The sequence below is a fragment of the Bombina bombina genome, chromosome 6 (assembly GCF_027579735.1).
Source record: "Bombina bombina isolate aBomBom1 chromosome 6, aBomBom1.pri, whole genome shotgun sequence".
Classification (NCBI taxonomy): domain Eukaryota; kingdom Metazoa; phylum Chordata; class Amphibia; order Anura; family Bombinatoridae; genus Bombina; species Bombina bombina.
In genome coordinates, this window is record NC_069504.1 from 346773362 (window position 1) to 346792104 (window position 18743).

The window sequence follows — 18743 nt, forward strand, 5'->3', positions numbered from 1 at the left end:
TAACTATTTAATAGCTATTGTACCTGGTTAAAATAATTACAAAGTTACCTGTAAAATAAATATTAATCCTAAAATAGCTATAATATAATTATAATTTATAGTGTAGCTATATTAGGATTTATTTTACAGGTAAGTATTTAGCTTTAAATAGGAATAATTTATTTAATAAGAGATAATTAATTCCGTTAGATGTAAATTATATTTAACTTAGGGGGGTGTTAGTGTTAGGGTTAGACTTAGCTTTAGGGGTTAATACATTTATTAGAATAGCGGTGAGCTCCAGTCGGCAGATTAGGGGTTAATAATTGAAGTTAGGTGTCGGCGATGTTAGGGAGGGCAGATTAGGGGTTAATACTATTTATTATAGGGTTAGTGAGGCGGATTAGGGGTTAATAACTTTATTATAGTAGCGCTCAGGTCCGCTCGGCAGATTAGGGGTTAATAAGTGTAGGCAGGTGGAGGCGACGTTGTGGGGGGCAGATTAGGGGTTAATAAATATAATATAGGGGTCGGCGATGTTAGGGCAGCAGATTAGGGGTACATATGGATAATGTAAGTAGCGGCGGTTTATGGAGCGGCAGATTAGGGGGTAATAATAATATGCAGGGGTCAGCGATAGCGGGGGCGGCAGATTAGGGGTTGATAAGTGTAAGGTTAGGGGTGTTTAGACTCGGGGTACATGTTAGGGTGTTAGGTGCAGACGTAGGAAGTGTTTCCGCATAGCAAACAATGGGGCTGCGTTAGGAGCTGAACGCGGCTTTTTTGCAGGTGTTAGGTTTTTTTTCAGCTCAAACAGCCCCATTGTTTTCTATGGGGGAATCGTGCACGAGCACGTTTTTGAGGCTGGCCGCGTCCGTAAGCAACTCTGGTATCGAGAGTTGAAGCTGCGTTAAATATGCTCTACGCTCCTTTTTTGGAGCCTAACGCAGCCTTTATGTGGACTCTCAATACCAGAGTTATTTTTATGGTGCGGCCAGAAAAAAGCCGGCATTAGCTTTTCGGGTTGTTACCGACAAAACTCTAAATCTAGCCGTAAGTCTCCTATTACTGCGCCAGGTGCTATGTGAAGAAGATGAGGGGGTTAATGCGGCTCTCCAGCATGCTAATGGTAAGTATTTAACCCCTTAAATGTAATTTCAAGAAGACAAATTACTACTGACAAACTTCATCAGTATTTTTTTGTTTTCTTTAAATTTTGGATATTCGTTTCTGTAAAAAACAAATGCACATCTCTAGAAGTTAATTGGAAAGTTGTTTAAAAACATAATTTATGCTTACCTGATAAATTCCTTTCTCCTGTAGTGTGGTCAGTCCACGGGTCATCATTACTTCTGGGATATTAACTCCTCCCCAACAGGAAGTGCAAGAGGATCACCCAAGCAGAGCTGCTATATAGCTCCTCCCCTCTACGTCACACCCAGTCATTCGACCGAGAACCAACGAGAAAGGAGAAACTAAAGGGTGCAGTGGTGACTGGAGTATAATTTAAAAATTTAGACCTGCCATAAAAAACAGGGCGGGCCGTGGACTGACCACACTACAGGAGAAAGGAATTTATCAGGTAAGCATAAATTATGTTTTCTCCTGTTAAGTGTGGTCAGTCCACGGGTCATCATTACTTCTGGGATACCAATACCAAAGCTAAAGTACACGGATGACGGGAGGGACAGGCAGGATCTTTATACGGAAGGAACCACTGCCTGAAGAACCTTTCTCCCAAAAACAGCCTCCGAAGAAGCAAAAGTGTCAAATTTGGAAAATTTGGAAAAAGTATGAAGAGAAGACCAAGTTGCAGCCTTGCAAATCTGTTCAACAGAGGCCTCATTCTTAAAGGCCCAAGTGGAAGCCACAGCTCTAGTAGAATGAGCTGTAATTCTTTCAGGAGGCTGCTGTCCAGCAGTCTCATAAGCTAAACGTATTATGCTATGAAGCCAAAAGGAGAGAGAGGTAGCAGAAGCTTTTTGACCTCTCCTCTGTCCAGAATAAACGACAAACAAGGAAGAAGTTTGTCGAAAATCTTTAGTTGCCTGTAAATAAAATTTTAGGGCACGGACTACATCTAGATTGTGTAGAAGTCGTTCCTTCTTTGAAGAAGGATTAGGACAGAATGATGGAACAACAATCTCTTGATTGATATTCCTATTAGTGACTACCTTAGGTAAGAACCCAGGTTTAGTACGCAGAACTACCTTGTCTGAATGAAAAATCAGATAAGGAGAATCGCAATGTAAGGCCGATAACTCAGACTCTTCGAGCCGAGGAAATAGCCATTAAAAACAAAACTTTCCAAGATAACAATTTGATATCAATGGAATGAAGGGGTTCAAACGGAACACCCTGTAAAACGTTAAGAACTAAGTTTAAACTCCATGGTGGAGCAACAGTTTTAAACACAGGCTTAATCCTGGCCAAAGCCTGACAAAAAGCCTGAACGTCTGGAACTTCTGACAGACGTTTGTGTAAAAGAATGGACAAAGCTGAGATCTGTCCCTTTAAGGAACTAGCGGATAAACCCTTTTCTAAACCTTCTTGTAGAAAAGACAATATCCTAGGAATCCTAACCTTACTCCATGAGTAACCCTTAGATTCACACCAATGTAAGTATTTACGCCATATTTTATGGTAAATCTTTCTGGTAACAGGCTTCCTAGCCTGTATTAAGGTATCAATTACTGAGAAGTTAGATTTTGATGTTTGAAAGGACCCTGGATCAGAAGGTCCTGTCTCAGAGGCAGAGACCAAGGTGGATAAGATGACATGTCCACTAGATCTGCATACCAGGTCCTGCGTGGCCACGCGGGCGCTATTAGAATCACCGATGCTCTCTCCTGTTTGATCCTGGCAATCAATCGAGGAAGCATCGGGAAGGGTGGAAACACATAAGCCATCCCGAAGGTCCAAGGTGCTGTCAAAGCATCTACCAGGACCGCTCCCGGGTCCCTGGATCTGGACCCGTAACAAGGAAGCTTGGCGTTCTGTCGAGACGCCATGAGATCTATCTCTGGTTTGCCCCAACGTCGAAGTATTTGGGCAAAGACCTCCGGATGAAGTTCCCACTCCCCCGGATGAAAAGTCTGACGACTTAGGAAATCCGCCTCCCAGTTCTCCACTCCCGGGATGTGGATTGCTGACAGGTGGCAAGAGTGAGACTCTGCCCAGCGAATTATCTTTGATACTTCCATCATCGCTAGGGAGCTTCTTGTCCCTCCTTGATGGTTGATGTAAGCTACAGTCGTGATGTTGTCCGACTGAAACCTGATGAACCCCCGAGTTGTTAACTGGGGCCAAGCCAGAAGGGCATTGAGAACTGCTCTCAATTCCAGAATGTTTATTGGCAGGAGACTCTCCTCCTGAGTCCATGATCCCTGAGCCTTCAGAGAATCACCACAGTCCTCTCACACATCCTATCTATTAGTTGGGTGCAAGAGAATGACTGGGTGTGACGTAGAGGGGAGGAGCTATATAGCAGCTCTGCTTGGGTGATCCTCTTGCACTTCCTGTTGGGGAGGAGTTAATATCCCAGAAGTAATGATGACCCGTGGACTGACCACACTTAACAGGAGAAATTGTTTGCTTTTTCTGAATGATGAAAGAAACTTTTTGAGTTTACGGTCCCTTTAAATATATTGGATTTAAATCCTGGTCTTTCACATTTTATAATAGAATTTTTTTAGTACAGTGTTCCTTTAAATCTTAACAGAACTTTGCTTGTTGAAATGGTACAAACATTACACATGTACTAGTAGAAACAGAAAAGGGTAAGGGAGTAACGCAGTCAGTGATAACCCTAGCTTCTATGCGTTCCTGTTCCTACACGCAGGAAAAGAGTATTAGGAAAGATAGACAGTATTTGGTATATAGAAGTGATACAGTTTCCTGGTCCGTCACCATCAGGTCACGGGACTTCAAGTCCATGTGTTTTTCCTGCAGTAGATTTAGCTAAATCTACCAGGAAACTGTATCACTCTACAACCAGAGAGCTGAGCGGCAGTTACAAAGTAACTTGAGAGACGCCAGCAGGAAATCAAAGGAAACAAAGTATCATGTGCTAAATAACGGTTTCGCTGAACACTCGACCTGAGAGCAGCCATGGAGTAAGGTATCTAAAGATATCAGTGTTATTATTACACACACCGGACCGAATAAAAGGTCAAGGAATATATTTTGACTGTACTACTACAAGTAAATAACTTGGCAACAAACAGACTTTTTTTAATAATTTACACACAAGGACTGTGGTTGTTATACAAATATATTTTTTCATTGGGCATCACTAAGCAAAACTGTTTAGGTTAACAATACATAGAGGCCTATTTATCAAAGGTCTGTCGGACCTGATCTGACAGTGCGGATCAGGTCAGACAGACCTCGCTGAATGCTGAGAGCAATACGCTCTCCGTATTCAGAATTGCACCAACAGCTCTTGTGAGCTACTGGTGCAACGCCGCCCCCTGCAGATTCGCGGCCAATCGGCCGCCAGCAGGGAGGTGTCAATCAACCCGATCGTACTCGATCGGGTTGAAATGTGGAGATGTCTGTCTGCCTCATCAGAGCAGGCGGACAGGGTTATGGAGCAGCGGTCTTTAGACCCCTTGTTTTGGCTTGCCGGAAACAGAAGTTATCAAGAAGTTATGAAGCAGCGGTCTAAAGACCGCTGCACCATAACTTGTCCGCCTGCTCTGAGGTGGCGGACAGAAATCAACCCGATCGAATACGATCGGGTTGATTGACACCCCCTGCTAGCGGTTGATTGGCCGCGAATCTGCAGGGGGCGGCATTGCACCAGTAGTTCACAAGAACTGCTGGTGCAATGATAAATGCCGACAGTGTATGCTGTCAGCATTTATCGATGGGCAGCAATGTGCAGCGGACATGATACGCTATTTTGTATCATGTCTGCTCGCACATTGTTAAATATGTACCTAAGTGTTTTGCACATGATCATTTTGGCATTGGACACTATTTTTTATATTATTATTGCAAAGTGACTGGTCACTATTTTATTCATTGTCCTTTTTAGATAATAAATGTATTTATTATTACATATCATTGAGTATTATCATTACTGACCAATATTATTATCCTATGAAACTCCAAAAGAAAGGGTGCTCCAGCCTGTGCAGTTTAAAGTAAAATGACCTTTATTGTGCCATAGTCCACAAAACAAACAACATTTCAGACCTACATTAGGTCCTTAGTCATGTCTATCTGTGTATGCAGAGAGACTGCCTTTATACAGGTACACAGGTGTAAAACAATTACACAGGTGCAAATCAACTGCACATTAATTGTACAACAGCGCCATCTAATGCAGACAATTTTTATAACATTCAAAGATGGTATTTCTTATCTTAAACAAGCACTGCGTACAATGTGTATTGCCAAAATTGCAAAGAAGCTCAATTAAAACATATACATACAGTCCCTATGTATATAATCAAAAATGAGAAGCAAAATTTGCATAATCAAAGACAATCATAATAAAACAGAATCCAGAAGTAATCCTAGTAGCAGAATAGCAACCATCATATACACAAACATGCAGGTACAAGAGATATGAACAACACAAGGATATATACAGATAACCCAAAAAGATATTAATGTATGTAATTTATGCAAACATTCGGAACACCTTATGAGGCGTATTTATCAAGCCGTCAACTATGCTGCATTCGCCGGCACCAATACGCTCACCTAACATCGCCGCCGCATACCTGAATACGAGCTCCATATTTATCCAAAAAGCTGCGCACCAAGTACGGGGCGATGAGCAGCGTACTGTTGTTAACTAGCAGTCATCGATCTCGCTGCTATTCGGCTTTTTCCCAACTTTATTTATATCCTATCACTAAACACTGCCACTATACTAAAATGTTTAACCCTTATCCCGCCGCTCCCGGAAACCTCTGCAACTAAATAAATGTATTAACCCCTATCCTGCCGCTCCCAGACCCCACCGCCACTAAATAAATGTATTTACCCCTAAACCCCTGGCCTCCCACATCACTACCACTTACTAAACCTATTAACCCCTAAACCACCAGCCCCCCACATCGCCATAAACTAAATTAAGCTATTAACCCCTAAACCTAACAACCTGCTAACTTTACATTAAAATTACCTCATCCCTATCTTCTAATAAATTTAAATTTACCTTTAAAATTAAAATAAACTATATTAAACTATTAATTAACCTACCCTAACTATTATACTACAATTACATTAAACTATATTAAACTATTAATTAACCTACCCTAACTATTATACTACAATTACATTAAACTATATTAAACTATTAATTAACCTACCCTAACTATTAAACTAAAATTACATTAAACTACCAATTAAATTAACTATATTACATATTTAAAAACCTAACCCTACTCAAATTATTTAAATCTACAATTAAAAATTACTAAGTCACAAAAAATAAAAAAACACTAAGTTACAAAAAACAAACAAACCACGGTATCAAAAATAAAAAACAATTACACCTAATCTAATAGCCCTATCAAAATAAAGAAGACCCCCCCAAAATAAAAAAAAACCCCATAGCCTACAATAAACTACCAATGGCCCTTAAAAGGGCCTTTTGCAAGGCATTGCTCCAAAGAAATCAGCTCTTTTACCTGTAAAAAAAAATACAAACACCCCCCCAACAGTAAAACCCACCACCCACACAACCAACACCCCCAAATAAAACCCTATCTAAAAAACCTAAGCTCCCCATAGCCCTGAAAAGGGCATTTGTATGGGCATTGCCCTTAAAGTGGCATTTAGCTCTTTTACTGCCCAAAGTCCCTAACCTAAAATAAAACCCACCCAATAAACCCTTAAAAAAACCTAACACTAACCACCGACGATCCACTTACAGTTTTCGAAGACTGGACATCCATCCTCATCCAAGCGGCAGAAGTCCTCAGCGAACCCGGCTGAAGTCTTCAGCCAAGCGGGCCAATAGAATCAGCAAATAGAATGCAAGCTCAATCCTATTGGCTTATTAGATCAGCCAATAGGATGAAAGCTCAATCCTATTGGCTTATTGCAACACCCAATAGGATTTTTTCACCTTTAAATCCTATTGGCTGATATAATTCTATCAGCCAATCGGAATGTAAGGGACGCCATCTTGGATGACGTACCTTAAAGGGAAACTTCATTCTTCGTTGACCATCGTAAGAAGAGGATGCTCCGCGCTGGATATCTTGAAGATGGAGCCTCTCCGCGCCAGATGGATGAAGATAGAAGATGCCGTCTGGATGAAGACTTCTGCCCGCTTGGATGAAGACGTCAGCCCGCTTGGATGAAGACTTCTGCCAGCTTCACTGAGGACGTCTGCTGCTTGGATGAGGATGGATGTCCGGTCTTTGAAACCTGTGGATCGTCGGTGGTTAGTGTTAGGTTTTTTTAAGGATTTATAGGGTGGGTTTTATTTTTATGTTAGGGACTTTGGGCAGTAAAAGAGCTAAATGCCCTTTTAAGGGCAATGCCCATACAAATGCCCTTTTCAGGGCAATGGGGAGCTTAGGTTTTTTAGATAGGGTTTTATTTGGAGGTGTTGGTTGTGTGGGTGGTGTTTGTATTTTTTTTTGTACAGGTAAAAGAGCTGATTTCCCTCCACGTTGGACTGATATTCTAGATACTATGGCTTATCTGTACACAATGGAAAAAGACATTTATTACAGTTTAGATAAAGTTGACTTATTTGAATTGGCCTGTGCTGACTGGAAGGACACATATGACACTCTATGGAAACCAATGGCCAAGTAATTAATAGCTCCGCTCCAGCCCAAGTTAAGTTGATTGGCCAGACAGTCACCTTTCCCTTCCTCCCTTAACCTCATTCTCCCCTCCCTTCCCCCCCTGCCCCCTCCCCATGTGATCATATTATGATGTATCGACTACACTCTCTCTTTTATTTATTTTTTCTTATTTTTGTCTTTGAATATATTTGTTTACCTCGTATATTATTTTGGTTCCCTCTTCTTAGTTAGAGGGACTGTTGAATATACTGTTACGGGATTTTAAACCGTTACACTTGTACTTCCAATATGAACCAACTTGTGAAGGGGTCCTGCGAGTCCCCAGTTGTGATATGTAATGTTTAAAACTGAATAAAATTTTTAAATAAAAAAATTTAATTTTTTTTTTTTTAAAAAAAGCTGATTTCTTTGGGGCAATGCCCCGCAAAAGGCCCTTTTAAGGGCCATTGGTAGTTTAGTGTAGGCTAGGGTATTTTTTATTTTGGGGGGTCTTTTTTATTTTGACAGATCTATTAGATTAGGTGTAATTGTTTTTTATTTTTGATACTGTGGTTTTATTTTTGTAACTTAGTGTTTTTTATTTTTTGTAACAGCGTTTATTTTTTTGTAATTTAGTCATTTTTAATTGTAGATTTAAATAATTTGAGTATGGTTAGAGTTTTAAATATGTAATATAGTTCATTTAATTGGTAGTTTAATGTAATTTTAGTATAATAGTTAGGGTAGGTTAATTAATAGTTTAATATAGTTTATTTTAATTCTACAGGTAAGTTTTAATTTATTATAAGATAGGGATGTTGTAATTTTAATGTAAAGTTAGCGGGTTGTTAGATTTAGGGGTTAATAGCTTAATTTAGTTTATGGCGATGTGGGGGGCTGGCGGTTTAGGGGTTAATAGGTTTAGTTAATGGTGAGACAGAACTTTTTTCATTTTCTGCGATGAGATTTTTTTTTAGTGAAAATTTTCTGCAGTGTCTTTAAGAAGCTGGTGTTGCTGTGTTTGTTGCCCTTACTCGGTGTGCATGAGGACAGGTTCATGTACAGCCTGTGTATACACCATATACACCCACACTATACACACACCCACACCATACACACACACACACACCAAGTGGGAGGCCAGGGGTTTAGGGGTTAATAATTTTATTACAGTTGCGGTGGGGTCGGGAAGAAGCGGGATAGGGGTTAATACATTTTATTTAGTTGCCCATAGCAGTGCCCTGTTTTTGTTGATAAAAAGTATCCTTAAAGAGAAAATAATTCTGATACAGAATAATGTCAAGGAGTTCTATAAGGAAGTTAATTTGATCCTCACTATAAAAACCTTCAGTTCTCAACAATGCTTGTACAGATGTTGTGCCACTCACATGTTTAATAGATGTGTATAAACTACATACATAAAGGGTATAGATAATACATTTGTCCCCTACATAGTCCATATTATTCAATTTTTCCAAAAAAATCACTTGTATCTTTTAAATATGAAGTCATTTTGGTTACTGAAGGTTGTAATACCTTGTCAAGAAAAATGGCAATTTTAGAAAAAAACTAATTCATACCAGCCACTATAGGCCTACCTGGTGGTCTAGTGGCATTTTTGTGTATTTTTGGTAATGTATATATAACTGGCCTAATCGGATGTTGCACCAAAAGGCAATTTCTGAATGTGTCTGTGATGATACCTCTTTTCACAGCCTTCATAGTTATTTGTTCAATTTCTTTTTTTATTTTATTGCTTGGATCTGCATCTAGTCTCTGGTATATCTGAGTGTCTTGCAATTGATTTAAAATTTCTTGTACATAATCAGTTTTATTCATTGTAATTATGAATAAAACTGATTATGTACAATAAATATTCTATCTGATATGATTATGATGCTCATACAGGTTAAAAATTAAAAAAATAAAATGTAAAAATGACATAAGGTGTTCAGAATGTTTTGCATAAATTACATACATTAATATCTTTTTGGGTTATCTGTATATATCCTTGCGTTGTTCATATCTATTGTACCTGTTCATATCTATTGTACCTGCATGTTTGTGTATATGATGGTTGCTATTCTGCTACTAGGATTACTTCTGGATTCTGTTTTATTATGATTGTCTTTGATTATGCAAATGTCACTTCTAATTTTTATGCATAGGGACTGTATGTATATATTGTAATTGTGCTTTTTTGCAATTTTGTCGAAACACATTGTACGCAGTGCTTGTTTAAGATAAGAAATACCATCTTTGAATGTTATAAAAATTGTCTGCATTAGATGACGCTGTTGTACAATTAATGTGCAGTTGATTTCTGCCATGGTCACATGTGTAATTGTTTTACACCTGTATAAAGGCAGTCTTTTTGCATACATAGATAGACATGACTAAGGACCTAATGTAGGTCTGAAATGTTGTTTGTTTTATGGACCATGGCACAATAAAGGTCATTTTACTTTAAACTGCACAGGCTAGAGCACCCTTTCTTTTGGAGTTTCGTTTGATGTGGATGAGGTGGCTGCCTCCTGGCTCCTGTGCCTAATTGTTTGTTTGCTGTTCCCTACCTTTTGCTTATTTAAATATTATTATCCTAAATTGCTTCAAATAAGTGTATTTTCCATAAAGTATATTATTCACATTTACAATATATTATTCTAACGCCCTATAGCTATGAGCTCTTCTATATACCAAATACTGTCTATCTTTTATGTATTAACAAACATTTTGTTAGCACTACTTTGTTTTGTTTTTAAACATAACTAATGGCTAAATATGTAAAATATACAATAATAGCAAGTATTAAAGTGGAGTGATGAGTAATAATTAAATTATAACCATTTGAAACAGGATTTTTTTTCTTCTGCAATATTTGTTACATTATATATCATATAATATATATATATAAGTGTTCCCATAAAAGGGAATATGTACTGTATCAGGAAGCTTTTGTTCCTCATAATTACAAGTTACTTAAAGCAAATTATATATTGAAGGACCTCTTACCTGTTCCAACATAGGGCTAGATAACAAGTGAAGCACAAAAAAAGTATCTCTATTGAGCACGAACACTACTCAAGTTAAATCAATAGCGCTCCTATTCTTATTATCATATTGCAAGTAGAAAGCCTCAGGAGCGATAACATCTGGAGGTCCCTATCCTGAAAAGCGACACAACTTGTCATTTGAGAGATGTTTAGCGTTGCCGCAGTGTAGGGCATGATAAAGAGATGTCAGATGCACTCAATATGCTCTGGTAACTGATTTTTACCATTGACTTGTAATACCAGATTGATCACTATTCTAAGCTTGGCCCTCAATATTGATAGTGCACCCCAGTAGAGCTCCACTTGTATTCTAGGCCATATATATATAATAACACTTGTCAATAATAATCACCAGCAAGGATGGGTGAATATCTGTTTTATAACATTTAAATGTTAGTGTGTAAATTCATGTTCCCACCTCTTTTTACCTCAAATGCCAAAGTGCCTAGAATTTGCTACATAATAAAATGTGCTACACAGAGCAAGGAGATAGGTACAGAGAGAGAAAGGGAGTTAGAAAAAAATAAAGGTAGGAATAGCTAGTAGAAGCTACAGTGCGACATCAGTACCCCAGTACCCTTGATTTTTAGCTTTGTGGTAAACTGTATGCACCCCAAATATTGTGATCTAGAACAACTCCCTGCTTATTCCTCTTTACTATTCACTGTCTCCTTATTTTACTATGTAATCGTATGCCTATATCATAACTCAATGTAATATGCAGGCTCTTTATAAATAATAATAATAAAAAATTATAATGTTCTGCTTCAGTTGCGAAGCAGTGTACGCTGCTTCAGAGCCCTTGCAGGGCAGGTTCGCAGATGTGAGCTTGCTTCCTGCAGTGTAAGAAGCAGCTGATGATTTCACGATCTGGGCTGCATATGGCGTCCAATCACAAAAGACTGTCAATGCTATTCAGCAGAGTGCCTAGATGTAGCCCAGATCGTGATGTCATCAGTGGGGGGAGCTTGGCAGCCATTTCAAAACACCAGAAACAATATTCATTTTAAAATAACTTTTTCACTGTTCCTGCTGCATGATATAGAAAGGGAGGAGGAGCTTAATCTAAGATAAGACTTTAAGATGACTAAGGTGTAGACTGTCCCTTTAAATCACTAAAGTATTCATTATGTTGAACAAAACAGTAAAACTGATAAAACTCTAATAATATTTCTATATTTAAAAAAATTGCTATACAGCTAAAAACGTCAATGACAATAATCAAGTATACTTTAATAATCCATCATTGTTGCAGCTCATTGTTATTTTGCTTAAATCACCAGGATTCGTTTTCTCTCATTAGTACTGCTTTTTTGCTTCCTTAACCCTGTCTGCAGCAGAGGCTAAGTATTTTGAAGTGTCTTTAGAGGTCTTCTCTCTACATAGATAGGTCACTTACAGAGAATCACTTATTTTATACAAACAAGTTTTTATGCATTTATTTATGTACATTTAGTATTGCCTTTTTATATTTATCTCATTGTATGAATTATTTCGCTTACAACTTTTTTAATACATTTAGTCAAGTCTAATTAAATTATATTTTAACATTCATTTCAATTGGCTGTTGATTTTTTTTTTTCTTGTTCATTTACATATCATTTGTTAAAAGATTTTTTTTTCTTTTTTTTTTTTTCTTGATCATTTACCTATCATTTGTTAAAAGATTTTTTTTCATATGTATTAGGACATAATCAACTCATATATTTTTTTGACCTGCCCTTTAAGGCGCCCACAGTACTTGTTTTTTCACTTCAATATTCCTTTTGCTAGTTTGTAGGGAACTAGTATCCATCTGTGGTGCTGGTCCTTGCTGTTGGATTTATAGCGCAATAAGTTTAATCTTTTTTCCAATATAGTCACCTCTGCCTTTCGAAGCAAAGCCATAAAAACTGGTTCTCAAGTTGAGAACCTGGTACCCAGAGCCCTTAGAACATGGGGCCTATTATATCACTCTAAAGTAGTAGTTTTCAAAGTGTGAGGTGGGCCTCCCCACGGGGCACCAGAGCATATCAGTGGAGGCGTGAGCACAGTGATACTTTGTACTATCCTATGTAAACCACAAGCAGCAAGAAGAGCCGACAATGACACTTGCCATTTCATGGTGGAATAAGGCAAAGGGCAGGATGTAGGTAGAAGAAAGGCACAGAGGTCAAAATCGCTCAGACTGTGAACCCTGGATAAGATAGAAATTCCCCAAATTAAAACTAAAAATAAATATTACAATTTTCTTTAAAGAGAAAGAATAAAGTAACATATATTATGAGGGGAGCACGGTCTTGTAAATTGTGTCAGAAGGGAAGCCCAACGCCTAAGGCTTTGAAAACCTCTGCTCTAAAGCTACCATAAAGTTTATAGTACATTTTAATTTCCTTAGTAAATTATTTCCCAGTAGTAAAGTAAAACTGTGAAGAGCACATGGTAAATCATGTCTGCCTTGGGAAAGTAGCAGTTCACTGTGTCAGGATCTATTAAATTATAGCTGTAACTGCATATTTAAGTGGAGCTTTGGGAAAGTAAACCTTAGTATGGTCTATTTAGATCATTTTTAACCGTAGCGTTTTTTCCAAATAAAAAAAAAGGATTTGACAAACCATAAAAAATATTCCAGAAGCAGAAACTACAAGTCGGCTGCATTTATCTGTAAATGCTTGGTAAGGCTCTGGCTTTCCTGATATAGGGTTCATTCGCTCTTTCTTGGAGTATTTGGCTTCAAACTGAGGACGGATTTCTTCCTAATTAAACAAAGAGAATAATATATTGTCAGTTAAATCTAAATAATTTTACATATCTAACCTACATAAGAGTTAATATATGTAGCTTAGTTAGAGCATTTCATTATTATGTTAACATCCCTTGATTTGTTTAACCCCACAAAGGTTCTCCCGATCAGGAGCTTAATTATTAGTTTATTTTTTTTTTTAAATCCATAGTTAACAAAAAGTATTCCTGCAACAATAAATTATAGCATATTATTATAATAATAATAATATAGTAATTAGCAAGAGTGCAGAGAACACAAGCTTACACAATTTAGTAGCAATTAAAAAAATACAGTTCAATAAACTCTAAGACAATCAAAAATGGATATAGCGATATATATATATATATATATATATATATATATATAAAATCTATAGAATATAGACCATGTGGTCAGATATACAGCACACTGAAACAACTCTGGACTACAATAGTTGCTATAACTGAGTAACAGATTTTTTTTCTTTTACAGTAGCTCTATTTCATCCTTTTGCTTAGTGCACTACTTTTTAGTGACTATATGCTGAATGCAGGTCACTAAATAATAGCAGCTCTTTATGACTGGCCACTATGAACAGTTCATAGGGAATCAGTGTTGCAGTCTTTAAACGTACCAAAACCCCAACAACGTTAAATAACAATCCTGTCTCACCTCAATATAAACTAAAGCTATGCCCAGGTAACACTGCCATTTACTCTATGGGCATGGATAGAAATTGCTCAATAACTTTCTTTATGAGCATTCTACTGTAATGTAAGTGTCTCTGCATCACATCTGGAATGCTTGCCAATTGAGCCATTCTCTCTCCCAACCTCTACCCAAGGTTGATTTTTGCTGTAGCCTCTTGATTACATAGCTTCTCAATAGCCAGTACTGCAGTATTTACATTTTCAGTATAGGTGTCGGTTTCAATAGGCAAATCTAGATTATTTTAAATAAATAAAATCTAAATAAAGGCAATGGGGCTATTTACCAATTTAATACACATCAGCTCGTAAAATGGATTATGAAAATCACGTTAACGTGAATAAAATGTTACAGCATATTATTCCTTTAAAGGTACTATTTTCTTAAAGAAAAAAATATAATAAATAGGAAATATGTTTGGGTATGAAATAGAAAAGAGCTAAAAATACTTAACTGAATATCCACATAGGATGATTTATAGGTGTATTTATGAGTGGTATTTGTTCTAACATAAAGCAAGTTTGGTTAGTGGTTACAACATTCACAGCAACAATTGGATAAATCCCCCCTAAAAGTCTAGTTCAGATTTATTGAATATCTAATATTTTATGGTTAGATATTGTAGTCTTGTTGTTATATGTTTGAAGAACAAGATGAAACAAACAAGTTAAAAAAAAACTATATTTAATCTTCTAATTTCTGAGTACTAATTTGTATAGGGAAAACAAACGGCTAGATTTAGAGTTTGGCGTTAGCCGTCAAAACCAGCGTTAGAGGCTCCTAACGCTGGTTTTGGGCTACCGCTGGTATTTAGAGTCAGTCAGGAAAGGGTCTAACGCTCACTTTCCAGCCGCGACTTTTCCATACCGCAGATCCCCCTATGCCAATTGCGTATCCTATCTTTTCAATGGGATCTTTCTAACACCGGTATTTAGAGTCTTGGCTGAAGTGAGCATTAGACCATCTACCGACAAAACTCCAGCCGCAGAAAAAAGTCAGGAGTTCAGAGCTTTCTGGGCTAACGCCGGTTCATAAAGCTCTTAACTACTGTGCTCTAAAGTACACTAACACCTATAAACTACTTATGCACCCCTAAACCGAGGCCCCCCCCACATCGCCGCCACTCTATTAAAAATTTTTAACCCCTAATCTGCCGACCGCACACTGCCGCCACCTACGTTATCCCTATGTACCCCTAATCTGCTGCCCCTAACACCGCCGACCCCTATATTATTTATATTTATTAACCCCTAATCTGCCGCCCCCAACGTCGCCTCGACTTACCTACAATTATTAACCCCTAATCTGCCGACCAGACCTCACCGCTACTATAATAAAGTTATTAACCCCTAATCCGCCTCACTCCCGCCTCAATAACCCTATAATAAATAGTATTAACCCCTAATCTACCCTCCCTAACATCGCCGACACCTAACTTCAAGTATTAACCCTAATCTGCCGACCGGACCTCACCGCTACTCTAATAAATTTATTAACCCCTAAAGCTAAGTCTAACCCTAACCCTAACACCCCCCTAAATTAAATATAATTTAAATCTAACGAAATAAATTAACTCTTATTAAATAAATTATTCCTATTTAAAGCTAAATACTTACCTGTAAAATAAACCCTAATATAGCTACAATATAACTAATAATTATATTGTAGCTATCTTAGGATTTATTTTTATTTTACAGGCAACTTTCAATTTATTTTAACTAGGTACAATAGCTATTAAATAGTTATTAACTATTTAATAGCTACCTAGCTAAAATAAAGAGAAATTTACCTGTAAAATAAAAACTAACCTAAGTTACAATTACACCTAACACTACACTATACTTTAATAAATTATTCCTATTTAAAACTAAATACTTACCTGTAAAATAAACCCTAAGATAGCTACAATGTAATTAATAATTACATTGTAGCTATTTTAGGATTTATATTTATTTTACATTTAACTTTGTATTTATTTTAGCTAGTTAGAATAGTTATTAAATAGTTATTAACATTTTAAAAATATTACAACAATTTTAAGCTAATTACACCTAATCTAAGCCCCCAAATAAAATAACAAAGCCCCCCAAAATAAAAAAATGCCCTACCCTATTCTAAATTAAAAAAGTTCAAAGCTCTTTTACCTTACCAGCCCTTAAAAGGGCCTTTTGCGGGGCATGCCCCAAAGAAAACTGCTCTTTTGCCTGTAAAAGAAAAATACAAACCCTCCCCAACATTAAAACCCACCACCCACATACCCCTAATCTAACCCAAACCCCCTTAAATAGACCTAACACTACCCCCCTGAAGATCATCCTACCTTGAGTTGTCTTCAGCCAGCCGACCCACCGATGGAACTGAAGAGGAGATCCGGAGCGGCAGAAGTGATCCTCCAAGGGGAGCTGAAGAAGTCTTCCATCTGATGAAGTGATCCTCCAGGCGGCGCTGAAGAAGTCTTCCATCCGGGCGATGTCATCTTCCAAGCGGCGCTGAAGAAGTCTTCCATCCGGGCGATGTCATCTTCCAAGCGGGGTCTTCAATCTTCTTCAATCTTCAATCGCATTCTATTGGCTGTTCCGATCAGCCAATAGAATGCGAGCTCAATCTGATTGGCTGATTGGATCAGCCAATCGGATTGAACTTGAATCTGATTGGCTGATTCAATCAGCCAATCAGATTTTTCCTACCTTAATTCCGATTGGCTGATAGAATCCTATCAGCCAATCGGAATTCGAGGGACGCCATCTTGGATGACGTCCCTTAAAGGAGCCTTCATTCGTCGGTAGTCCGTCGGGGAAGAAGGATGTTCCGCATCAGCGGAATGAAGATGGATCCTGAATAAGAAGATTGAAGACCCCGCTTGGAAGATGACATCGCCCAGATGGAAGACTTCTTCAGCGCCGCCTGGATGATGACTTCATCGGATGGAGGACTTCTTCAGTGCCCCTTGGAGGATCACTTCTGCCGCTCCGGATCTCCTCTTCGGTTCCATCGGTGGGTCGGCTGGCTGAAGACAACTCAAGGTAGGATGATCTTCAGGGGGGTAGTGTTAGGTTTATTTAAGGGGGGTTTGGGTTAGATTAGGGGTATGTGGGTGGTGGGTTTTAATGTTGGGGGGGGGGGTTGTATTTTTCTTTTACAGGCAAAAGAGCAGTTTTCTTTGGAGTATGCCCCGCAAAAGGCCCTTTTAAGGGCTGGTAAGGTAAAAGAGCTTTGAACTTTTTTAATTTAGAATAGGGTAGGGCATTTTTTTTATTTTGGGGGGCTTTGTTATTTTATTAGGGGGCTTAGATCAGGTGTAATTAGCTTAAAATTGTTGTAATATTTTTAAAATGTTTGTTACTTTATTTTTTTTATTTTTTGTACTTTATTTAGTTTATGTAATTGTATTTAATTGTAGTTATTTGTAGTTAATTTATTTAATTAATTTAATGATAGTGTAGTGTTAGGTTTAATTGTAACTTAGGTTAGGATTTATTTTACAGGTAATTTTGTATTTCTTTAAGCTAGGTAGTTATTAAATAGTTAATAACTATTTAATAACTATTCTAACTAGCTAAAATAAATACAAAGTTACCTGTAAAATAAATATAAATCCTAAAATAGCTACAATTTAATTATTAATTACATTGTAGCTATCTTAGGGTTTATTTTACAGGTAAGTATTTCGTTTTAAATAGGAATAATTTATTAAAGTATAGTGTAGTGTTAGGTGTAATTGTAACTTAGGTTAGTTTTTATTTTACAGGTAAATTTCTCTTTATTTTAGCTAGGTAGCTATTAAATAGTTAATAACTATTTAATAGCTATTGTACCTAGTTAAAATAAATTGAAAGTTGCCTGTAAAATAAAAATAAATCCTAAGATAGCTACAATATAATTATTATTTATATTGTAGCTATATTAGGGTTTATTTTACAGGTAAGTATTTAGCTTTAAATAGGAATAATTTATTTAATAAGAGTTAATTTATTTCGTTAGATTTAAATTATATTTAACTTAGGGGGGTGTTAGGGTTAGGGTTAGACTTAGCTTTAGGGTTTAATAAATTTATTAGAGTAGCGGTGAGGTCCGGTCGGCAGATTAGGGGTTAATACTTGAAGTTAGGTGTCGGCGATGTTAGGGAGGGCAGATTAGGGGTTAATACTATTTATTATAGGGTTATTGAGGCGGGAGTGAGGCGGATTAGGGGTTAATAAGTGTAGGTAAGATAGCGGCGACGTTGGGGGGGCAGATTAGGGGTTAATAAATATAATATAGGGGTCGGCGGTGTTAGGGGCAGCAGATTAGGGGTACATAGGGATAACGTAGGTTGCGGCGGTGTACGGAGCGGCAGATTAGCGGTTAAAAAAAATATGCAGGGGTCAGCGATAGCGGGGGCGGCAGATTAGGGGTTAATAAGTGTAAGGTTAGGGGTGTTTAGACTCGGGGTACATGTTAGAGTGTTAGGTGCAGACTTAGGAAGTGTTTCCCCATAGAAAACAATGGGGCTGCGTT

General features: G+C 37.5%; 1 protein-coding gene across 1 annotated transcript in view; it reads right to left on the bottom strand.

Moving 5' to 3' along the window:
• Window positions 1–18743, bottom strand: part of ANO4 (anoctamin 4) — a 675069-nt gene that overhangs the window by 129286 nt on the left and 527040 nt on the right. The window contains 1 exon segment of the mRNA XM_053719254.1: window positions 13390–13530. Coding sequence (XP_053575229.1) covers window positions 13390–13530 — 141 coding nt within the window.